Below are 17,107 nucleotides of genomic sequence, written 5' to 3' on the forward strand. Positions count from 1 at the left end.
CAGCAGGAACGAGGAGCCCTTTCACTTCTCCGGTTAAGTCGGGAGACACCCCAGCTTGGGCCTCAGGGGCGTCCCCGTAGCTGGGGAGACCCTCTCTCCACACATCCCACGCAAAAGGCCCACGGGGGGCTAGCCGGTCCCGCAGGACAGGGCCGCTTCTCACCCTCCCGGGAAGGCCCGGTTCCCTCCAAAGGGCCCGCCCCGCTGACCCCTCCACCCCTCTCCCCGAGAGCCCGCCTCCCTCAGGCGAGCGCCCTGCGGGGAGGCCTGGGCTGCAAAGCGGCGCCCCAATTCTCCGCGGCCTCTGCGCTTGCGGGCCGGAGCCACACCCCTCCCACCCAGTCCCAGTCCAGCCCCGCGCCCACCCTGCGGGGAGAAGCGACACCCCCGCCTCAAGGAGCGGTCCTCACGGGCCCGTGAAGTGTGGGAGGGACACACAGGCCTCACCTGCTTTATGTACATGGTTCCTCGCCCCAAGCCGGGGAGAAGGCCTCCCGCGAGGTAACCAACAACTCGGCAGCAGGTTCAGGTGAGGCGCCTAGGAGACCCCTCCCCCCAAAGCGCCGCTCTCTCCCCTCTAGCCAAACAAAATGGCGGCGCCCAAGGAGGCGGAGTCCCCGCCTCGGACGGAACCACCCTCACAGCCCCCAAGGAGCGTAGGGGGAATCAAGGTGAGATCTGCTCTTTCTTTTTGGCAAAAGGAGCCCTTATTCGATGTATTTAGGTGAATTTCATTTGATTTCTCAAGTTTTAGATGATTTCTTCCTGAGAATTAGTCGGAAGCTTCACTCGGACAAGAGCCTTGTTCGTGAGGTTGGCCCGTATTCCCTCTGAGCGTGGAGCCAATGGTTTCGACCACAAGGGGGGAAAACTTCGGCGCCAAAGCTAAGACTGGGAGTCTAAGGGCCAGTAGCGGTGCTTGCAGGTCCCCACGTGGTCTCGGGCTGTTTGGAAATGCGGTGCTGGCGCACGTCCCCGAACACGCAACGTACTGGACGCGGGTGGGATTCGGTGTGCAGAATCCCTGCCGCTCCACTATTCTCTCTCGCTCTGGGAACTTTTATAAATTTAGAATTGCCCCCACTGGGTCTGGGCCGCCCAGTCGCAGGACACCCCAAATGGACTTGACGCTCGAAAATTAGTTTTAATAATGTCATAATTATTAATACCCCGGGTGATTTTTACTGCTCTGCCAACTGCTATAAATCTAGGCAGATTGGACAACTGCAACAAAAAGAGATTTAGGTAAAATCAAAAGCTACTCCCCCTCCCTTTTTATAACAGCCGAAAAGATACGAGGTGCTAGTGGCAACCCTGGGTGTATCTGATCTGTTATCAATCGTAGGGGAAAAACATATTGTTAGAAATTGTATCTCTGGGTCGCTGTAAAATTACCCGTCACTCACTCAGGTTGGTTGGTCCTCGCCATCCCTCCTGCTGCGGCTGGCAGTTCTAGACCTTATTCTTTCTAGATTGAACTGTTTCTACTAGCCTCCTAACTTCATCCCTGTCAGCGCCTCTTAGTGCTGGCAGAATTCTTTATATACCGTTTTAATAGATGAGGGGAGAAGGACACTTCAGGGAAAACAGATGGCTTATTTGAAGGTGAAAAGGGGGAGAGGAAGAGCACATAAGGGAAAACAAATGACTTTTCGGAAAGTCAGATGGGCCCTTAGGAGATCAGATGGGAGACCTGCTAGTTTTTGTGACTTTGGTTGGGTGTTACTCAGTAATAAGAGTCAGACTTCTCTGTGAGCTCCCAGAGAGAGGATTTATGACAGTTGAGTTACTTTGAGCTCTTTTGGGAGGATAATCTGCTCAATGATGAGAGAATTAAGGACTCTAGAGTATATTAAGACGGAGAGCAAAGAAGTAATGTGCCCTTGGATGTGAATTGCTGCAGGCACTGTGGGAGTGCTCCACTCCTTCCAGATGAAGATGAAAAAGAATACATTGTGCCAGATAATAACTGCCAGTCTGTGTTGATCTCTTCTAGTAAGGATTCTACCTCCAGCCCTGCAGCTTTAAGTTCTGTTAGTCCACTGTCTGTCAGGATCAATCTGGTTTTTGCAAGGACCTAACGGGTGAATTAAATGGAGATTTAACAGGGACCACCACCCCTCATCCTTTAAACCTTTGAGAGTGGCACTCATTTCCACCATTCTGTCCAAGATGTGGTACTGCTTCTAATTTATTATCTTGGCTGGCCTTAAGGCAGTTTTAGGGAGTCTGACTTTTAGATGAAAACATGGGAGTAAATCTTTGTGACTATGGATTAGGCAGTGGTTTCTTAAATATGATACTAAAAGCACAGTGATGAAAGGAAAAGAAATTATACTTTATCAAAACTTTTGTGCCTCAAAAGAAGTAAAACGACAAGAAAATGTGAGTTATATATTTGACAAGGGACTTGGATCTGAAATATATAAAGAACTCTTACAATAACTTAATAACTTAACAATAAAAAGACAACTCGGGCTTCCCTGGTGGCGCAGTGGTTGAGAGTCCGCCTGCCGATGCAGGGAACACGGGTTCGTGCCCCGGTCTGGGAAGATCCCACATGCCACGGAGCGGCTGGGCCCGTGAGCCATGGCCGCTGAGCCTGCGCGTCCGGAGCCCGTGCTCCGCAACGGGAGAGGCCACAACAGTGAGAGGCCCACATACCGGAAAAAAAAAAAAAAAGACAAATAACTCTGTTTAAAAATGGGCAAAGGATTTGAATACACATTTTCCCAAATGGTCAGTAAACTTATGAAAAGATGCTCACCATCATTAGCCAGTCAGATACCACTTCACACCCACTAGGATAGCTAAAATAAAAAAGACAGACAATAACAGGTGTCAGCTTGGATATGGAGAAATTGGAACCGTCTTATATTATTGCTGCTGGGAATGTAAAATGGTGCAGCCACTTTAGCTATTCCTCAAAAAGTTAGACATAGGATTACTATATGACCCAGCAATGTCATTCCTAGGTATATGCCCAAGAGAAATGAAAACTTCCACACAAAAATTTGTGTATGAATGTCCATAGCAGCATTATTCATAGTAGCTAAAAAGTAGAAATAACCTAGATGTCCATCAACTGATGGATGAGTAAAATGTGCTCTATCCATACAATGAAATATGAGTCAGCAACAAAAAATAATACCAATACATGCTGAAGACTGTACTGCCACATACACTAACTGCTATGGCCCGGGTTCAATCCCTCGTCCAGGAACTCACGTGGCACAGCCAAAAAAACCCCACAACTAAACATGAATGAATCTTGCAAATGTTAAGCTAAGTGGAAGAATCCAGTCACAAAAGAACACATATTGTATGATTCTATTTATATGAAAAGTCCAAAATAGACAACTTCATGGACACATAAAATACATTAGTAGTTGCCTGGGGCTACAGATTGGGTGGGAAGGTTGGGAAATGGGTTTTGGGGAAGGATTTTGGGAAGGGTTTTCAAAATATTCTAAAATTAGATTGTAATGATGGTTGTACAACTTTTTAAACATAGTAAAAACCACTGACAACATTGTAATTCAACTATACTTCAATAAAAAAATTTAAAAACTGTACACTTTAAACGGGTGAATTTTATTATATGTGAAATATATCCCAATAACGCTGAAGAAAAAACTAGAAAAATTTTCATTATGGATCTTTAAACCATACCCAGGTCTTCCCTCGTGGCACAGTGGTTAAGAATCTGCCTGCAAATGCATGGGAGACGGGTTCGAGCCCTGGTCCAGGAAGATCCCACATGCCACGGAGCAACTAAGCCTGTGCGCCACAACTATTAGGCCTGCGCTCTAGAGCCCGCGAACTACAACTACCGAACCCACGTGCCACAACTACTGAAGCCCGCACACCTAGAGCCCGTGCTCAGCAACAAGAGAAGCCACCGCAGTGAGAAGCCTGCGCACCTCAATGAAGAGTAGCCTCTGCTCCCTGCAACTAGAGAAAGCCCATGCGCAACGAAGACCCAACACAGCCAAAAATAAATAAATTAATTAATTTAAAAAAAACACACAACCATACCCAGATTTAGGTCATGTGCAGATTTATATAATGTACAGATTATCTGGGTCATTCTAGAACCATTCCATAAAAGTCACCAGTGATATATATATATATATATATATATATATATATATATATAAAATTGTATATATAATTAAAATACATTATAATTTCAAATATGCTATTGAAATCTCATGTTTATATCATCTGTACTCAAAACTTTAGCTATTTAGCGCAGAAATTCAAATTCTGGCTTGGAATCAAATATGCCATCTTCCAAATTCTCGATTTTGCATTCTGTAATAACTACCATTACAGAGTTAAGCACAAAATTACATTCTTTAACAAATAAGATGATAAAATTTCCAATCTAATTGGTATTTTAAAATGTTCTACAATTTAAAAGTTATTTAATGCAAAATCGCCAAACTTAGTATAACGGTTTTTGGTGGGGGGAGGAAGCAACACAATGCAAAAATGAGTTATTTACTAAGAAGAGGGAGGTTTACCTCCTCCCCGCACCTTTTCTAGAACCAGAGTTTTTGCTATAGGCAAGATTTAAAGACCCTAACCTCAGGACCAACATTTTTTCCCCAACTTTTTGGCCTGTAGCCCAAAGTTAAATTTCTTTTTCCAGGTTGAAAGTCAGCTGGAAAAAAAGAATTACTGATTTAAAAATCATTTAATGCAGACATTGTATCATCTGTTTTTCTGGCTAAAGAACAAACAAAACCTCATTCAATCAACTTTCTCAAAAGCAACTTCATATTTTATACTTTTCAACATACAGACTTCAGCTGTTTGTTTGGCACCTTTCCAAAGAGACAATTCTCAAGACCCTGAAATCTCTGATCATTTTAAAACTCAGCACACTTAAGATTTGTTTTTATACCATTATACACGCATCAGAATGACAAAAATTAAAAATACTGATAACACTAAAGGTCTTAGAGCGAGGTCTTAGCGGAACTGAAACTCATACATTCATGATAGAAATGTAAAGTAAGTGATAGAACCAGTTTGCAAAAAGTTTCTCTTTTTTTTCTTTTTGAGGCCAGTCAGCTGACAGCTTTATTGCATTGGGGAAGGGGATAGATCTGTCAGGAAGTCTTCGTGGGGCGGGTCTGCTTTCTCTTCACCATCACAGGCTTCGGGCTGCGCAGGATGGCGCTGGCTCTGCGGATGACGGCCATACGCAAATCCGTATGTTGTTTCGGATCACGTGCGGGATGCTGCTGAGGGTGGCCCGGGCGTTCTTGTTGATGGTGGTCCGCACGAAGGAAGTGGCTGCCTTTCGCTGGCCGGATCCCCGCTTCATGACCGCCACGATCCCTTTGCAGTCCGCCGCCGGCTCCACGCCCACAGTCTTGCGGTGAATGAGCCCGTTGTAGCGAAAGGAGTTGCGGGCCTTCGGGTTATTGGCTTCGGTGCTGTACGTCTGCTGGTCCTCTAGATCAAGAAGCTGGAGCAGCTCCGCACGACCATCCGTTGCAGATGCGCGGACTTGACGGCAGCTTCTCTCGTGGCAGCGGCCGGATACGGAGTTTCTTTCTTATAAAACTAGATGTACATCTACCCTAGGACCTAGCGAGTCCATCCATAGGTATTTGCCTAAGATGAAAACGTAAGTCCAACATGATTTGTACATCAACAGATGACTCAATCAATAAATTGAGGTATATATATTGACAACAAAAAGAAATGAATTACTGACACATGCAATGACCATTGATGAATCCCAACAATATTAAACTGAGTGAAAGAAGTCCTAGCTACATGAATACATACTGTATACCTCTATGTATAGGAGGTTCTAGAATAGGTGAAGCAAATCCATGGTGGGAAAAAAAAATCAAAAAAGTAATGATTACTTAGGGGAGGTTCCAGGGGAAATGAGAAGGAACATAAGGGAATTTGGGGGAAGGTTATGATAATTATATCTTTATAGGAATTTTGGTTCCAAGGTTTCTGCGTGTATCAAAACTCCATGACTATTCACTTAAGAATTTTGCATTTAATTGTATCTTCATTTTACATCAGAAGAAAGAACATACTAAATACAGAATTCTAGGTAATGATAATGAATGCTGAAGTATTTAGGGGGAGATGTATTGTTGTCTGCAACTTACTTGGAAATTTATCCCCCCAAAATTAGCTGTGTAGAAAGATGCACAGATGTGATGAAATAAGTGTAGTTAAAACATTAATGGGAAAGTTGAGTGGAAGGTATATGGATTTCATTGTAAAAATTTTAAAACTTTTTTGTGTTTGAAAATTTTCATGAAAACATTCTGGGGGGTTAAAAGTCCTAGAAGTTTCCCCAAAAAACTAGCCCATTTTTGCCTCTCTGATCTCATCTCCTGCTACCGCCCCTCTCTGTTCTAGTCGCATTTAACTGTACCATGTATCCCCTACCTCAGGACTTTTGCACTTGCCCCTCCTGATGCCTGCATTTCTCTTCCCTCACATATCTATCTGACGTTCTCCCTCCCTTCAGGCAGATTTATAAGATTTCTGCCCCCTGGTGTACATGCCCTGTATAATCTCCTCCCCTTGGGTGTAGATGGGACTTGTGGATACGATGGGACATCACTCCAGGGATTAGGTGAATCTATTACCTGGAAGTAGACTGTGTCCCAGTGCCAAGGCTTGGTCCTGGCTGTTCTAGACAATGCCGCCAAGTACGACCATGTAGACTGCACTGCACAGCTCCTGAGGACACCATTCCTAGGCTTGTGTCATATGGAGAACTGAAGATAAAGATCTCAAATGGAAGCTCCTTCTCAAACAGGAAAGGACTGGGAAAGAGAGCATTAGTGGGTATCTGTGCTGATTGAATGGTGCCAATGAACTGACCCCTCCCCGCATGACTTTGTCCTGAGGAAGAGAGTGAGGGTTAGGAATCTGGTTGGTGAGATACCAGTCTCCCTCACACAGTGAGTTGATAGTCATAGTCATAGCATCTACTCTCCTGCAGACTCTGTGCAGACACTTCATGGATAACTCTCATCCAGTCCTCTCAAAAACCATTTAATAGGTGAAGAAATTGTTCATTTCCTTAGAGAGGGAAATGAAGAGGGCATTAGACTAGGAGAAAGGTGGTTCACTACTTACTCACCAGTGGACTTTGGGCAACTCATTTAGGTCTTCTGGTCAATACTCAGTTCCCTGCAGCCCACGAACTGCTTGTTGCAGCGCATGTGGAGAGCAGTACAGGATGAAGAGCAGGTGTTTAGAAACTCTCATGCAATTTGACGTCCAGTGCATGATCAGGGAACTTGTTTCATTGAACAAGGGATAGAAAAGGTGCTGTCCATGAGTTAGGTGTATTGAGAGCTGTATGTATAGTAGGACAATGTTACCATGTGTTATATTTTAAGGGTTAGTTGGTCAACTGTAAACCAAATGCATACAAAAATCTGAGAAAATGAAAACATTTAGGTCTTTGTATAATTTGTTACTTTTTACTTATTAAATATAACTTTTTTGTAAAAGTATGTTTAAAATTTGTAGGTATTAGCTAAATTAGGAAGGCAAATTTTCATAATAATATTTAACTATAACTTAGTTGTCAAAACACTCTTCACTTGACTTCTTTTAATCAAGAAAAGACATACTTTTCCTAACACGCAACAGCAGCAGTAATAAAACAAATGATGACTGTGAAAGTGATTCTGAAGAAATTAAAACCAAAAGAGTTTGTATTAGTTTTACTTGAAAGTATAAGTCTTCATGTATTAAGCTCACTTTTGTGGACATAACTGATACTAAACCACTAAAACTGTGGTATGTTATCTGCAGAGATGTACTAGCAAATGAAGCTAATAAAGAAAGTCATCCGTATAGATCAGTGGAACAGGATAGAAAGCCCAAAAATAAACTCACGCACTTATGGTCAATTAATCTACAACAAAGGAGGCAAGAATTTTCAATGCAGAAGACAGTCTGTCTTCAATAAGTAGTGCCGGGAAAACTGGACAGCTACATGTAAAAGAATGAAATTAGAAATTCTCCAACACTGTATACAATAATAAACTCAAAACGGATTAAAGACCTAAATGTAAGACCAGGTACTATAAAACTCCTAGAGGAAAACATAAGCAGGACACTCTTTGACATAAATCACAACAATATTCTTTTTTTGATCCATCTCCTAAAGTAAGGGAAATAAAAGCAGAAATAAGTAGGACCTAATTTAACTTAAAAGATTTGCACAGCAAAGGAAACCATTGACAAAATGAAAAGACAACCCACTGAATGGGAGAAAATATTTGCAAATTGTATGACCAATAAGGGATTAATATCCAACATATATAAACAGCTCATACAACACAATATCAAAATACAAATAACCTGATTAAAAACTGGGCAGAAGAACTGAATAGACATTTTTCCAAAGAGGAAATACAGATGGCCAACAGGCACATGAAAAGATGCTCAACATCACTAATCAGGGAAATGCAAATCAAAACCACAATGAGATATCACATCACACCTGTCAGAATGGCTATCATCAAAAAGAAAACAAATAACAAATGTTGGCAAGGATGCAGAGAAAAGGGAACCCTACGACACTGTTGGTGGGAATGTAAATTGGTGCAGCCACTGTGGAAAACAGTATGGAGGTTTCTCAAAAAACTAAAAATAGAACTACCGTATGACCCAGCAATTCTATTCCTGGCTATATAGCCCCCCCCACAAAAAATCACCAAAAACACTAATTCAAAAAGATTCATGCACCCCAACGTTCATAGCAGCATTATTTACAATAGCCAAGACATAGAAGCAACCTAAGTGTCCATCAACAGATGAATGGCTAAAGATGTATTTTATATATATATAAATATATATAAATGGAGTACTCTTCAGCCATAAAAAAGAATGAAATTTTACCATTTGCAGCCACGTGCATGGACTTGGAGGGCATTATGCTAAGTGAAATGTCAGACAGACAAAGACAAATTATGCATGATATAACTTATGTGTGGAATCTAAAAAATACAACAAACTAGTGAATATAACAAAAAGAAGAAGACATAGATATAGAGGACAAACTAGTGGTTACCATTGGGGAAATGGGGAAGGGGCAATATAGGGGTGGGGTGGTGGGGGGTATTGGGTGTAAGATAGGCTACAAGGGTGTATTGTACAACATGGGGACTATAGCCAATATTTTGTAATAATATAAATAGAGTGTAACCTTTAAAAATTGTATAAATAAATAAATAAATAAATAAATAAATAAAAAGTCATCAAATTTAGGTAGCATTTACAAAGAAAACAAACGAATAAGTTTAAAACTTAAAGAATACTTTGCAAGACTATTGAATTTTTAAAAATTGATAGAAGCAGAGGTTCAAAATTTCCCATATAAACATTGTTAATTGTGTCTAATAAAGTAGGACTTTGGGATGGTAAAATTAAAAAAAAAAATAGCGCAAAAATGTATCAAAAATCTTGGAAATTATGGGTGAATTTGTGGCAAAGAAGGTAGGTCAGATATCGTTCTTCATAGCTGGACAAATTCAGCAGCTAGCTAATGACATGGCAGATTAACTCACAAAACAAATACAGGTAGCAAAGTATTTTTATTTCTTTTCATTGCAAATTGTTGAATGCACACATACTGCTAACATGACAATTAATTTGAAATATGTATATGCAATTTGAACATTGTAGAGATATGAGGAAGAATTTTTTTTCAGCCTCATTGATGACAACACAACTAGCTCTGAACTACATAAAACTGTGAAGGATTACACTGTTAAGGAATGTGGTATGAGTTTAAATTTGTGTAGGAATATGCTCTAATGGTGCAGCTGCGTTGACAGAAAAACATTCTGAAGTTATTACCCAAGTTAAAGAGCTTGCATGAGTATGTAAATCAACACATGGCTTCCCTCATCAAGAAAGCTTTGCAATGAAAAAAATTTAGCTTATCTAAACAGTGTCTAGTTACATAGTAAAAAAATGTGAATTATGCAAAAGCTGATGTGTTAAGTTTGAGATTTTTTTCTCTTTATTATGTGATAACATGGAAGCTGATAACATGGAAACACCTATTATTGCATATGATATGAGGCATGAGATTCCATGCTTACTGAAGGGGAAAGTTCTATTAACGATGTCTGAATATGTTCCTAGCAAGTGAAAAACACACCTAGCAAGTGTTCCTAGCAAGTGAAAAACACACCTACATAAGGTCCCCACCTTTTAAATATGTGGTTTGGATGACAGACTAGTTTATTTGTGTAATATTTTTGGCATTTTTGATGATCTTACTACTTCTAAGCAACGAAAGACTGCAATATAATTTTCAATGGCAGATGGGATCGAAGAGAAAAATAAAATAGAGAAGCTTGGAAGAACCGTTTCCATAGACTGTTATAACATGCTCCATAATTTAACAGCAATTATCAGTAAAGTAGGTGATGATCTTGGTATTGCCCATCTGGGAAGTGTTATGGCCAAATGTCTTACAGATTTCACAGAATTGTTTAAATTTTATTTCCATCAAAAGAAGATCCATGATAAGAAATTTACAGATCCAGAAACCTTTGCTTTAATCGAAAGATAATTTGATTCAACTTTATAACCTTACAGGATAAATTGGTGGAAATGGCAATGGACTGAGAACTGAAGATGGATTTTGAAAATCAGAATCATTTGCTTCACTTTGGGTAAAAGTGAAAGATGAAAATCTTCAGCTTTCTGGAATGGCTTTAAAATTTCTTCTTCCATTCCCATTAACAAACCTCTGTAATACTGGTTTCTCCACTAGAGCTCTTATTAAAACAAAATTTAGAAAGAGTTTCAACCATTGTACCTTGTGAGTAGCATTATATTCCATTCTGCCTGCATTAGATAGACTAACAAGCCATAAGCATGTGTATTTGTCCATTAAAAACACAATATTGATATAAATAATGTTCATTTGAAGTGGAGAAACATATTGTACTTATAATTTTTGTTTAGTTATGACTGAAGAATGACTAAAAAGTTATTAGCATAATAACAATTGTCTATATTAATCGGTTATTACATGCACGTTTAATGAACAACACATACAGATTTTGCAATTGTTTTACTTTTTCCTTTGTTATGTTTGTTCTGATTATGTTTATTGAAATGTAATATTGTCTGTTGAATCTGATAGTAACAATTAGGTTTTTATTTTGTATGTCTTTGTTTTTAAACGTAATTTATCTAGTTTTTTATTTTTTATTATTATAATTTTTTTTTTGCGGTACGCGGGCCTCTCCCTGCTGTGGCCTCTCCCGTTGCGGAGCACAGGCTCCGGACGCGCAGGCTCAGAGGCCATGGCTCACGGGCCAAGCCGCTCCGTGGCATGTGGGATCTTCCCGGACCGGGGCACGAACCCGTGTCCCCTGCATCGGCAGGCGGACTCTCAACCACTGCGCCACCAGGGAAACCTTTGATTACAATTTTGAGTGATGTGAAGTCCAGTAAGTTAGGAAAAAAGGGCCACTTTTATTCCAGTAGGAAAGATGAACATTGTTCTGAGTTTCACTTTTTCATCTTTCCCACTAGAGGGCAGTCAAGAAGTACTTATAAGTGTTGGGCGTATCATAAAGCCAAAATTGCTCTTTAACTAAGAGATTGAAGTACGGAGAAAAAATAAAACAAGAGCAAGATCAATTACCCAACGTTTATTACCGAACGTTTATTGGTACCAATACTGTACTGTAACACACTAAGACTCGATGAAGAGCTCGAAACCCAGTGTCTATGTATTTATAGCTAAAATCCAAGATAGTAGGTAAAAATGAGACAACACAAGGCTAAAGAAAGAGTTTTGCAAGATGTTGTTTTATATTATGTGTATTTTAGAGTGCATGCACGTGCAGAAGAGAGAGAGAGAGAGAGAGAGAGAGAGAGAGAGAGGTTGATTCATTCCTCAGGCCTGAAGCCTGGGTGGGCTGAAACCATCTATATCGACAGCTCCAGTTCATAAGACGTGGAGGCTGCACATCACAGGTGTTACTGAGCTGTTGCTCTGGGACACACACACATACATACACACTTTTATTCTGATTGTCACTACAAATCTTAGCCCATCTCTCTATTCCAGTTTCCAAGCTGACTTCTTTAGGGAATTGCTTTCAGTAGTTAGTTCATACATTTGCTGAGTATCACCTTGTTCCCAGCACCTTGTAAGGCTCCGGGTACAGCTGTGAATCAGCTTCTACTCTCAAGGTGTTTAGAGAATATAGCTTTTTCTGTTTGGGGCCTTAAAGGTCCTGGGAACTGTTTTTATTTCAAGTCAGCATCTCCTTCAGTCAGTGACAAGTGGGCCACTTGGAGCTGCTGTCTCTCAAATGTTCTCTTGCAAAGGTGGGAACACAAGAAAGAAAAAGAGAGAATAACTATAGGACCATAGAGTGAGCCAGAGTTGCCTTGATAACAAGATTAGAGAAAACAGCCAAGCTTTTGAGTTGCCAGGGCTGGACTCAGCCTTGGCCAACTGTCCATGGAAGCATGTCACCTTTTGACTTTAACAGAACTTCACTGAAGTGAGTCTTTGAAATCCAAAGGAAGAGGGGCCCAGGCATTGAGGAACTCACGCCATGCCTACTCCAGCCTTGTTCCGATTCTGTAGGAACACACGATGTTCTCACTTTAAAGACTGTCTGGGACTGCTGGAGGCAGTATAGTTGATGGGTAAGAGTTTGACTTAAGAATCAGACAAGCTGCAGTTAGAACTCAGGCTGGACCTCGTGGTAGCTGTGGAACTTCAGTCATTATGTCTGAGCCCCAGTTTCCCCATTTGAAAGTGGAAATAATAATAAGAGTAGCACCTCAGAGGGTGTTGTGAGGATGGAATCACATAAGTGAAGTTCTTAGCACACTGCCTGGCATAGGATAAGCACACCATGAGTGCTGGCTTTAGAAAATAAGCTGAACTGGAGCTCAGAGATCATCTCATCCAACTCCATTCTACAGGTGAGAGAACTGAGGCCCAGCAGCCTAGTGATAGCGGAAAGATCATGAATTTTGGAGTTAGACAGACCTGGTTTTGAATCCTGGCTCTACCAATGGACTTGAGGAAGGTCACTTAATTTCTGTAAGCTTCAGTTTCCTCATCTGTGAAATGGGACAGTAAGGTAACTCTGAGGACTAAATGGTATATATTATGTAAAGCACCTGGCACAAGGGCCTGGCACATAATAGTTGCCCAATAAAATGTTCCTTTGCTTCCTTCCTTCTCTTCCGTTGTCCAGAGTCATACTAGGTCCTAACTTTAAAAATGTAGGCCTCAGGGAGTTCATGCTGACCTTCATGATGCAAATGTGTAAGTCAAGCTGGTCTCAAGTCAAATCCAGTTGCTGACCTCCGGCAAGTGACTTATCCCCTTTCTGTTGCATTTAACTTGTCTGTAAATTGACGTTAATAACACTACCTACCACCCAAAGCTGGTGTGAGGATCATGCTGTCTTTTGAAGTGGCCCATAAATGTTTATTTTCATGTCCTTCAAACATGGCTCTGATCTGTAGGAGACTCTCAGGTAGGTAAGTAGTCACGCCCATGTTCATTCATTCAATCAATCGTGTTTTGTTGTTCTTTTGTGTGCCAGGGTGTTATCAGAGCTGTGGGAGTCACAGAATTAGACAAGGCTCCTCCTCTTGAGCTGCTCACAGTGTAGAAGACTTAAACAATGGCTACATGACTGTGGGTCAAGGGCTTTGAGAGGCTGGGTCATCAGTGGTTAAGAGTACAGAATCTACAGTCAGACAGCTGAGGTTTGACCTCAGCCTGCCACTCTGTGATCTTGTGCAAGTTACTTAACCTCTCTGTGCCTCTATAAAATAGGGATTACCACTGCACTTCGTTCATGGTGTTGCTATGAACGTTAAATGGTTTCATAGCTGCAAAGTGCTTAGAACAGAGCCTGGAACATAGTAAACACACTCTGTGGGCTTTTTCAATCAATAGGAGCATAAGCAAAAATCACATCAGTAGAATTTAGGGGAGAGGGTAGAGTCCTAGAGGAAGAAATAGGGAAACCCAGGAGAAATTCAGTGCAGTTTCTATACCTCAGCCACCCTACATTTCACATTTCAAAATATTCCAAACCTGGAAGGAATCTGGAGAGCTTTTCGTCAAAGACTCACAGTTTGCAGATGAGAAAACTCAGGCCAGAGAGAGAAAATGGCTTTGCCCAGGTGAGGTAGACAGAATAATGACCCCCAAATATGTCCAAGTCCTGATCCCAGAACCTATGATTATATAGCCTTACATGGCAAAAGGAACTTTGCTGATGTGATTAAATTCAGGATTTTGAGTTGGGAGATTATCCCGGTGGGTGGATCTAGGATAATCTCAAGAGAGTCCCTAAGGAAAAGAAGGAGGCAGAGTCAGAGGGGCAGACGTGGCATCAGAAGCAGCGGTTGGATTGATGTGAGCCAACAAGCCAAGGACAGTGTGTGAAATGGGACCTCTGCTTCCCCCACGGAGGCCCTTCCATTGATCTGAGCCTTCACTTCCTGTTATTTTCCCCAGGAACCAAATTTGCTACTTTCAGCTCTGATAAAATGCCTGCCTCCCCAACTCCTGGCTTTAGAGAGAAAGCCAGAGCCTCACTCTCAGAAGTGTCCACAGAATATGAGTGATATTAGCTATCTGTGGAAAACTTTTAAGGAAATAACTCACCCTAGATGAGATTTGTGAACAAGGCTGATGAGATTTGGGAAATGTAGTCAATAGCAAAAAAGCAGTCATCTAACTAATTATCAGCGGTCTTCTGTGAAGCAAGACTTGGTGGCTGGGATGGAAAACTGGCAGGAGATGATAGTCAGAGTTTGTGTCTCCAGAACTAGACAAGGTAGAAGAGGCCTTGTGAGGCTGGGAGACCAAATTTATGTAATTGGAAAGAAAAATCCTTAGAACGGAGAAGAGAAAGTGATCAGGCTACCGCTGCTGGAGAGAAAAGAAGGGTTGCGACAATCAAGATAGGGGACACTGCTGGACTTGATAGGTGGGAACATAAACTGACATGAAGTTTTTGGAAGCCTGTTTGTAAGGATGGACCAACAATTCTCCTTTAGGAAATTCATCATAGGGGAGTAATAAAGATGTTCAACTGCTAACATGTTCATTTCAGCATTGTTTATAATGGTGAAAATACTTGACAATATGGGATTGATTGAATAAATGATGATATGACTATCTGGTAGGACACCATGCCAGACATTTTTTTAAAAATGATGCTGTAGAAGACCAGTTAAAGACATGAGATGATGTTAATACACACTCATAAGTGAAAAGAGCAGGTTGGAAGATGGAGTGGGCATAGGATCTCATCTTTGTTTTAAAAAAATTATAATACACAAAAAGCCTGGAAGGACAAACACTAAAATACTACCAACAGTTCCCTCTCGATGATGGAGAGGTTTTGATTTTTTCCTTTTGGCTTGTTGAATATTTTCCATATTCAATAATTAGCATGTGTTACCTTTGCAAATGAGAGTTATCTATAAAAAATAATTAAAAGAAAGTGACCACTGGGTGATATCTAGTTTGTACCTGGATCTTCCTGTATGTTATCTCATTTACACTTTAAAGCAGTATGAGTTAGGTGTTATTGTGCCCATTTTACTTACAGAGAAACTGACACAGAGACTTTAAGTAACTTGCTCAAGATCATACAGTTCATAAGTGCTGGACCTATGATTTCAAACCAATCGCTTCAGACTCTAAGGCCACCTTCTTTCTACGACATCACTTGCTTCCTCGCAAAGAGTTGCCAGATCCCTCTGTGCTCTTTCTATGTTCTGAGCAACCTTCTGCTTATATAGTAGCCTCGGCTTGCCTTATCCTGTAGCAAAGAACAATACTGCTGCTGCTGGACTCAGGAATGGCCTGATAAACTAATACATTAGTTTCCTGTTTCATTATTCCCACTCTTGTTATTACTTAGAATAAATTGGTCCCTCCAGAGCTTATTAGGGCTGGGGGAACGGGTGGGTCAAGTCCCAGGGTCCACGCTGGCAGGCTCTGGCTACCCTGGCTGGTTTCCTGCCCAGGCTCCTTCAGTCTAATTCCCAGGGGGTCATTTGAAATAAGCTGTAACTTCTGTAGAGACTAGAAGCTGGGTGATTGCCCAGCATATGTTAACCCACGGGCATTGAGATAAATGCTCAGTTTCCATCATGTGAGTTGACCAAGGAGAGAGATGTGCCTAAATTGATTCCGTATGCACACCACGTGCTTGGCAGGAAGAAGTCACTTGGTCGATATAGAATGTATCCATGGCCACAGGAAACCACCGAGGTCACTCTCCGTGCCAGCAGCTGCCTTTCCTCTCCCCTTGGGTCAAACATTGCCCAAGTGGCCGAGAACTGATCAAGCGGTTAGTATTTTCTGGAAACCTGTACTGTGTCCTATTATTTGAAATGACTAAAGGGAAGGTGACAGGAACAAACAACAATTGGGCACCTGCCTGCCATCAGCATTCTCCTCTTTCCAATATTCATTCATTCGACAAATACACAACTTGTTGAATGTGTACCGTGAACTAGACCTTGCACCGGATGCCAGAGAAAATAAACAGGTAAAAAGGATGCCATGTAAGGAGTGTCTTACTTAAAGCATAGAATTAAAAATTTTTTTTTGTTTTAAAATTATTGTTCAGTAAAGTTGATTCTGCTGATATACAGTTCTATGCATTTTATTTCTTTTATTTTTTATAAATTTATTTATTGATTGATTTATGGCTGTGTTGGGTCTTCGTTGCTGCACGCGGGCTTTCTCTAGTTGCAGTGAGCTGGGGCTCCTCTTTGTTGCAGTGCGCAGGCTTCTCATCGCGGTGGCTTCTCTTGTTGTGGAGCACAGGCTCTAGGCGCACAGGCTTCAGTAGTTGTGGCACGCAGGCTCAGTAGTTGTGGCTTGATGGCTCTAGAGCACAGGCTCAGTGGTTGTGGCTCACAGGCTTAGTTGCTCCGCGGCATGTGGGATCTTCCCAAACCAGGGCTCGAACCCGTGTCCTCTTCATTGGCAGGCAGATTCTTAACCACTGCGCCACCAGGGAAGTCCAGTTCTATGCATTTTAAACATGTATAGATTCAC

The 17,107-nt window shown here is 41.4% G+C and overlaps 1 protein-coding gene and 1 pseudogene across 1 annotated transcript in view; both read right to left on the minus strand.

The window, feature by feature from the left end:
• The window catches only part of SMC3 (structural maintenance of chromosomes 3), a 32,246-nt gene extending 31,784 nt beyond the window's left edge, over positions 1-462 (minus strand). Inside the window, exon 1 of the mRNA XM_007469637.1 lies at positions 448-462. Within this exon, the coding sequence (XP_007469699.1) occupies positions 448-462 (15 nt within the window). The remainder of the gene's footprint in view (positions 1-447) is intronic.
• Positions 463-5,120: 4,658 nt separating this feature from the next.
• LOC103070166 (60S ribosomal protein L28 pseudogene) lies at positions 5,121-12,610 on the minus strand (annotated as a pseudogene).
• Positions 12,611-17,107: the final 4,497 nt, after the last annotated feature.

This window comes from Lipotes vexillifer, unplaced genomic scaffold, assembly GCF_000442215.2.
Source record: "Lipotes vexillifer unplaced genomic scaffold, Lipotes_vexillifer_v1.1 scaffold240, whole genome shotgun sequence".
Lineage (NCBI taxonomy): Eukaryota > Metazoa > Chordata > Mammalia > Artiodactyla > Lipotidae > Lipotes > Lipotes vexillifer.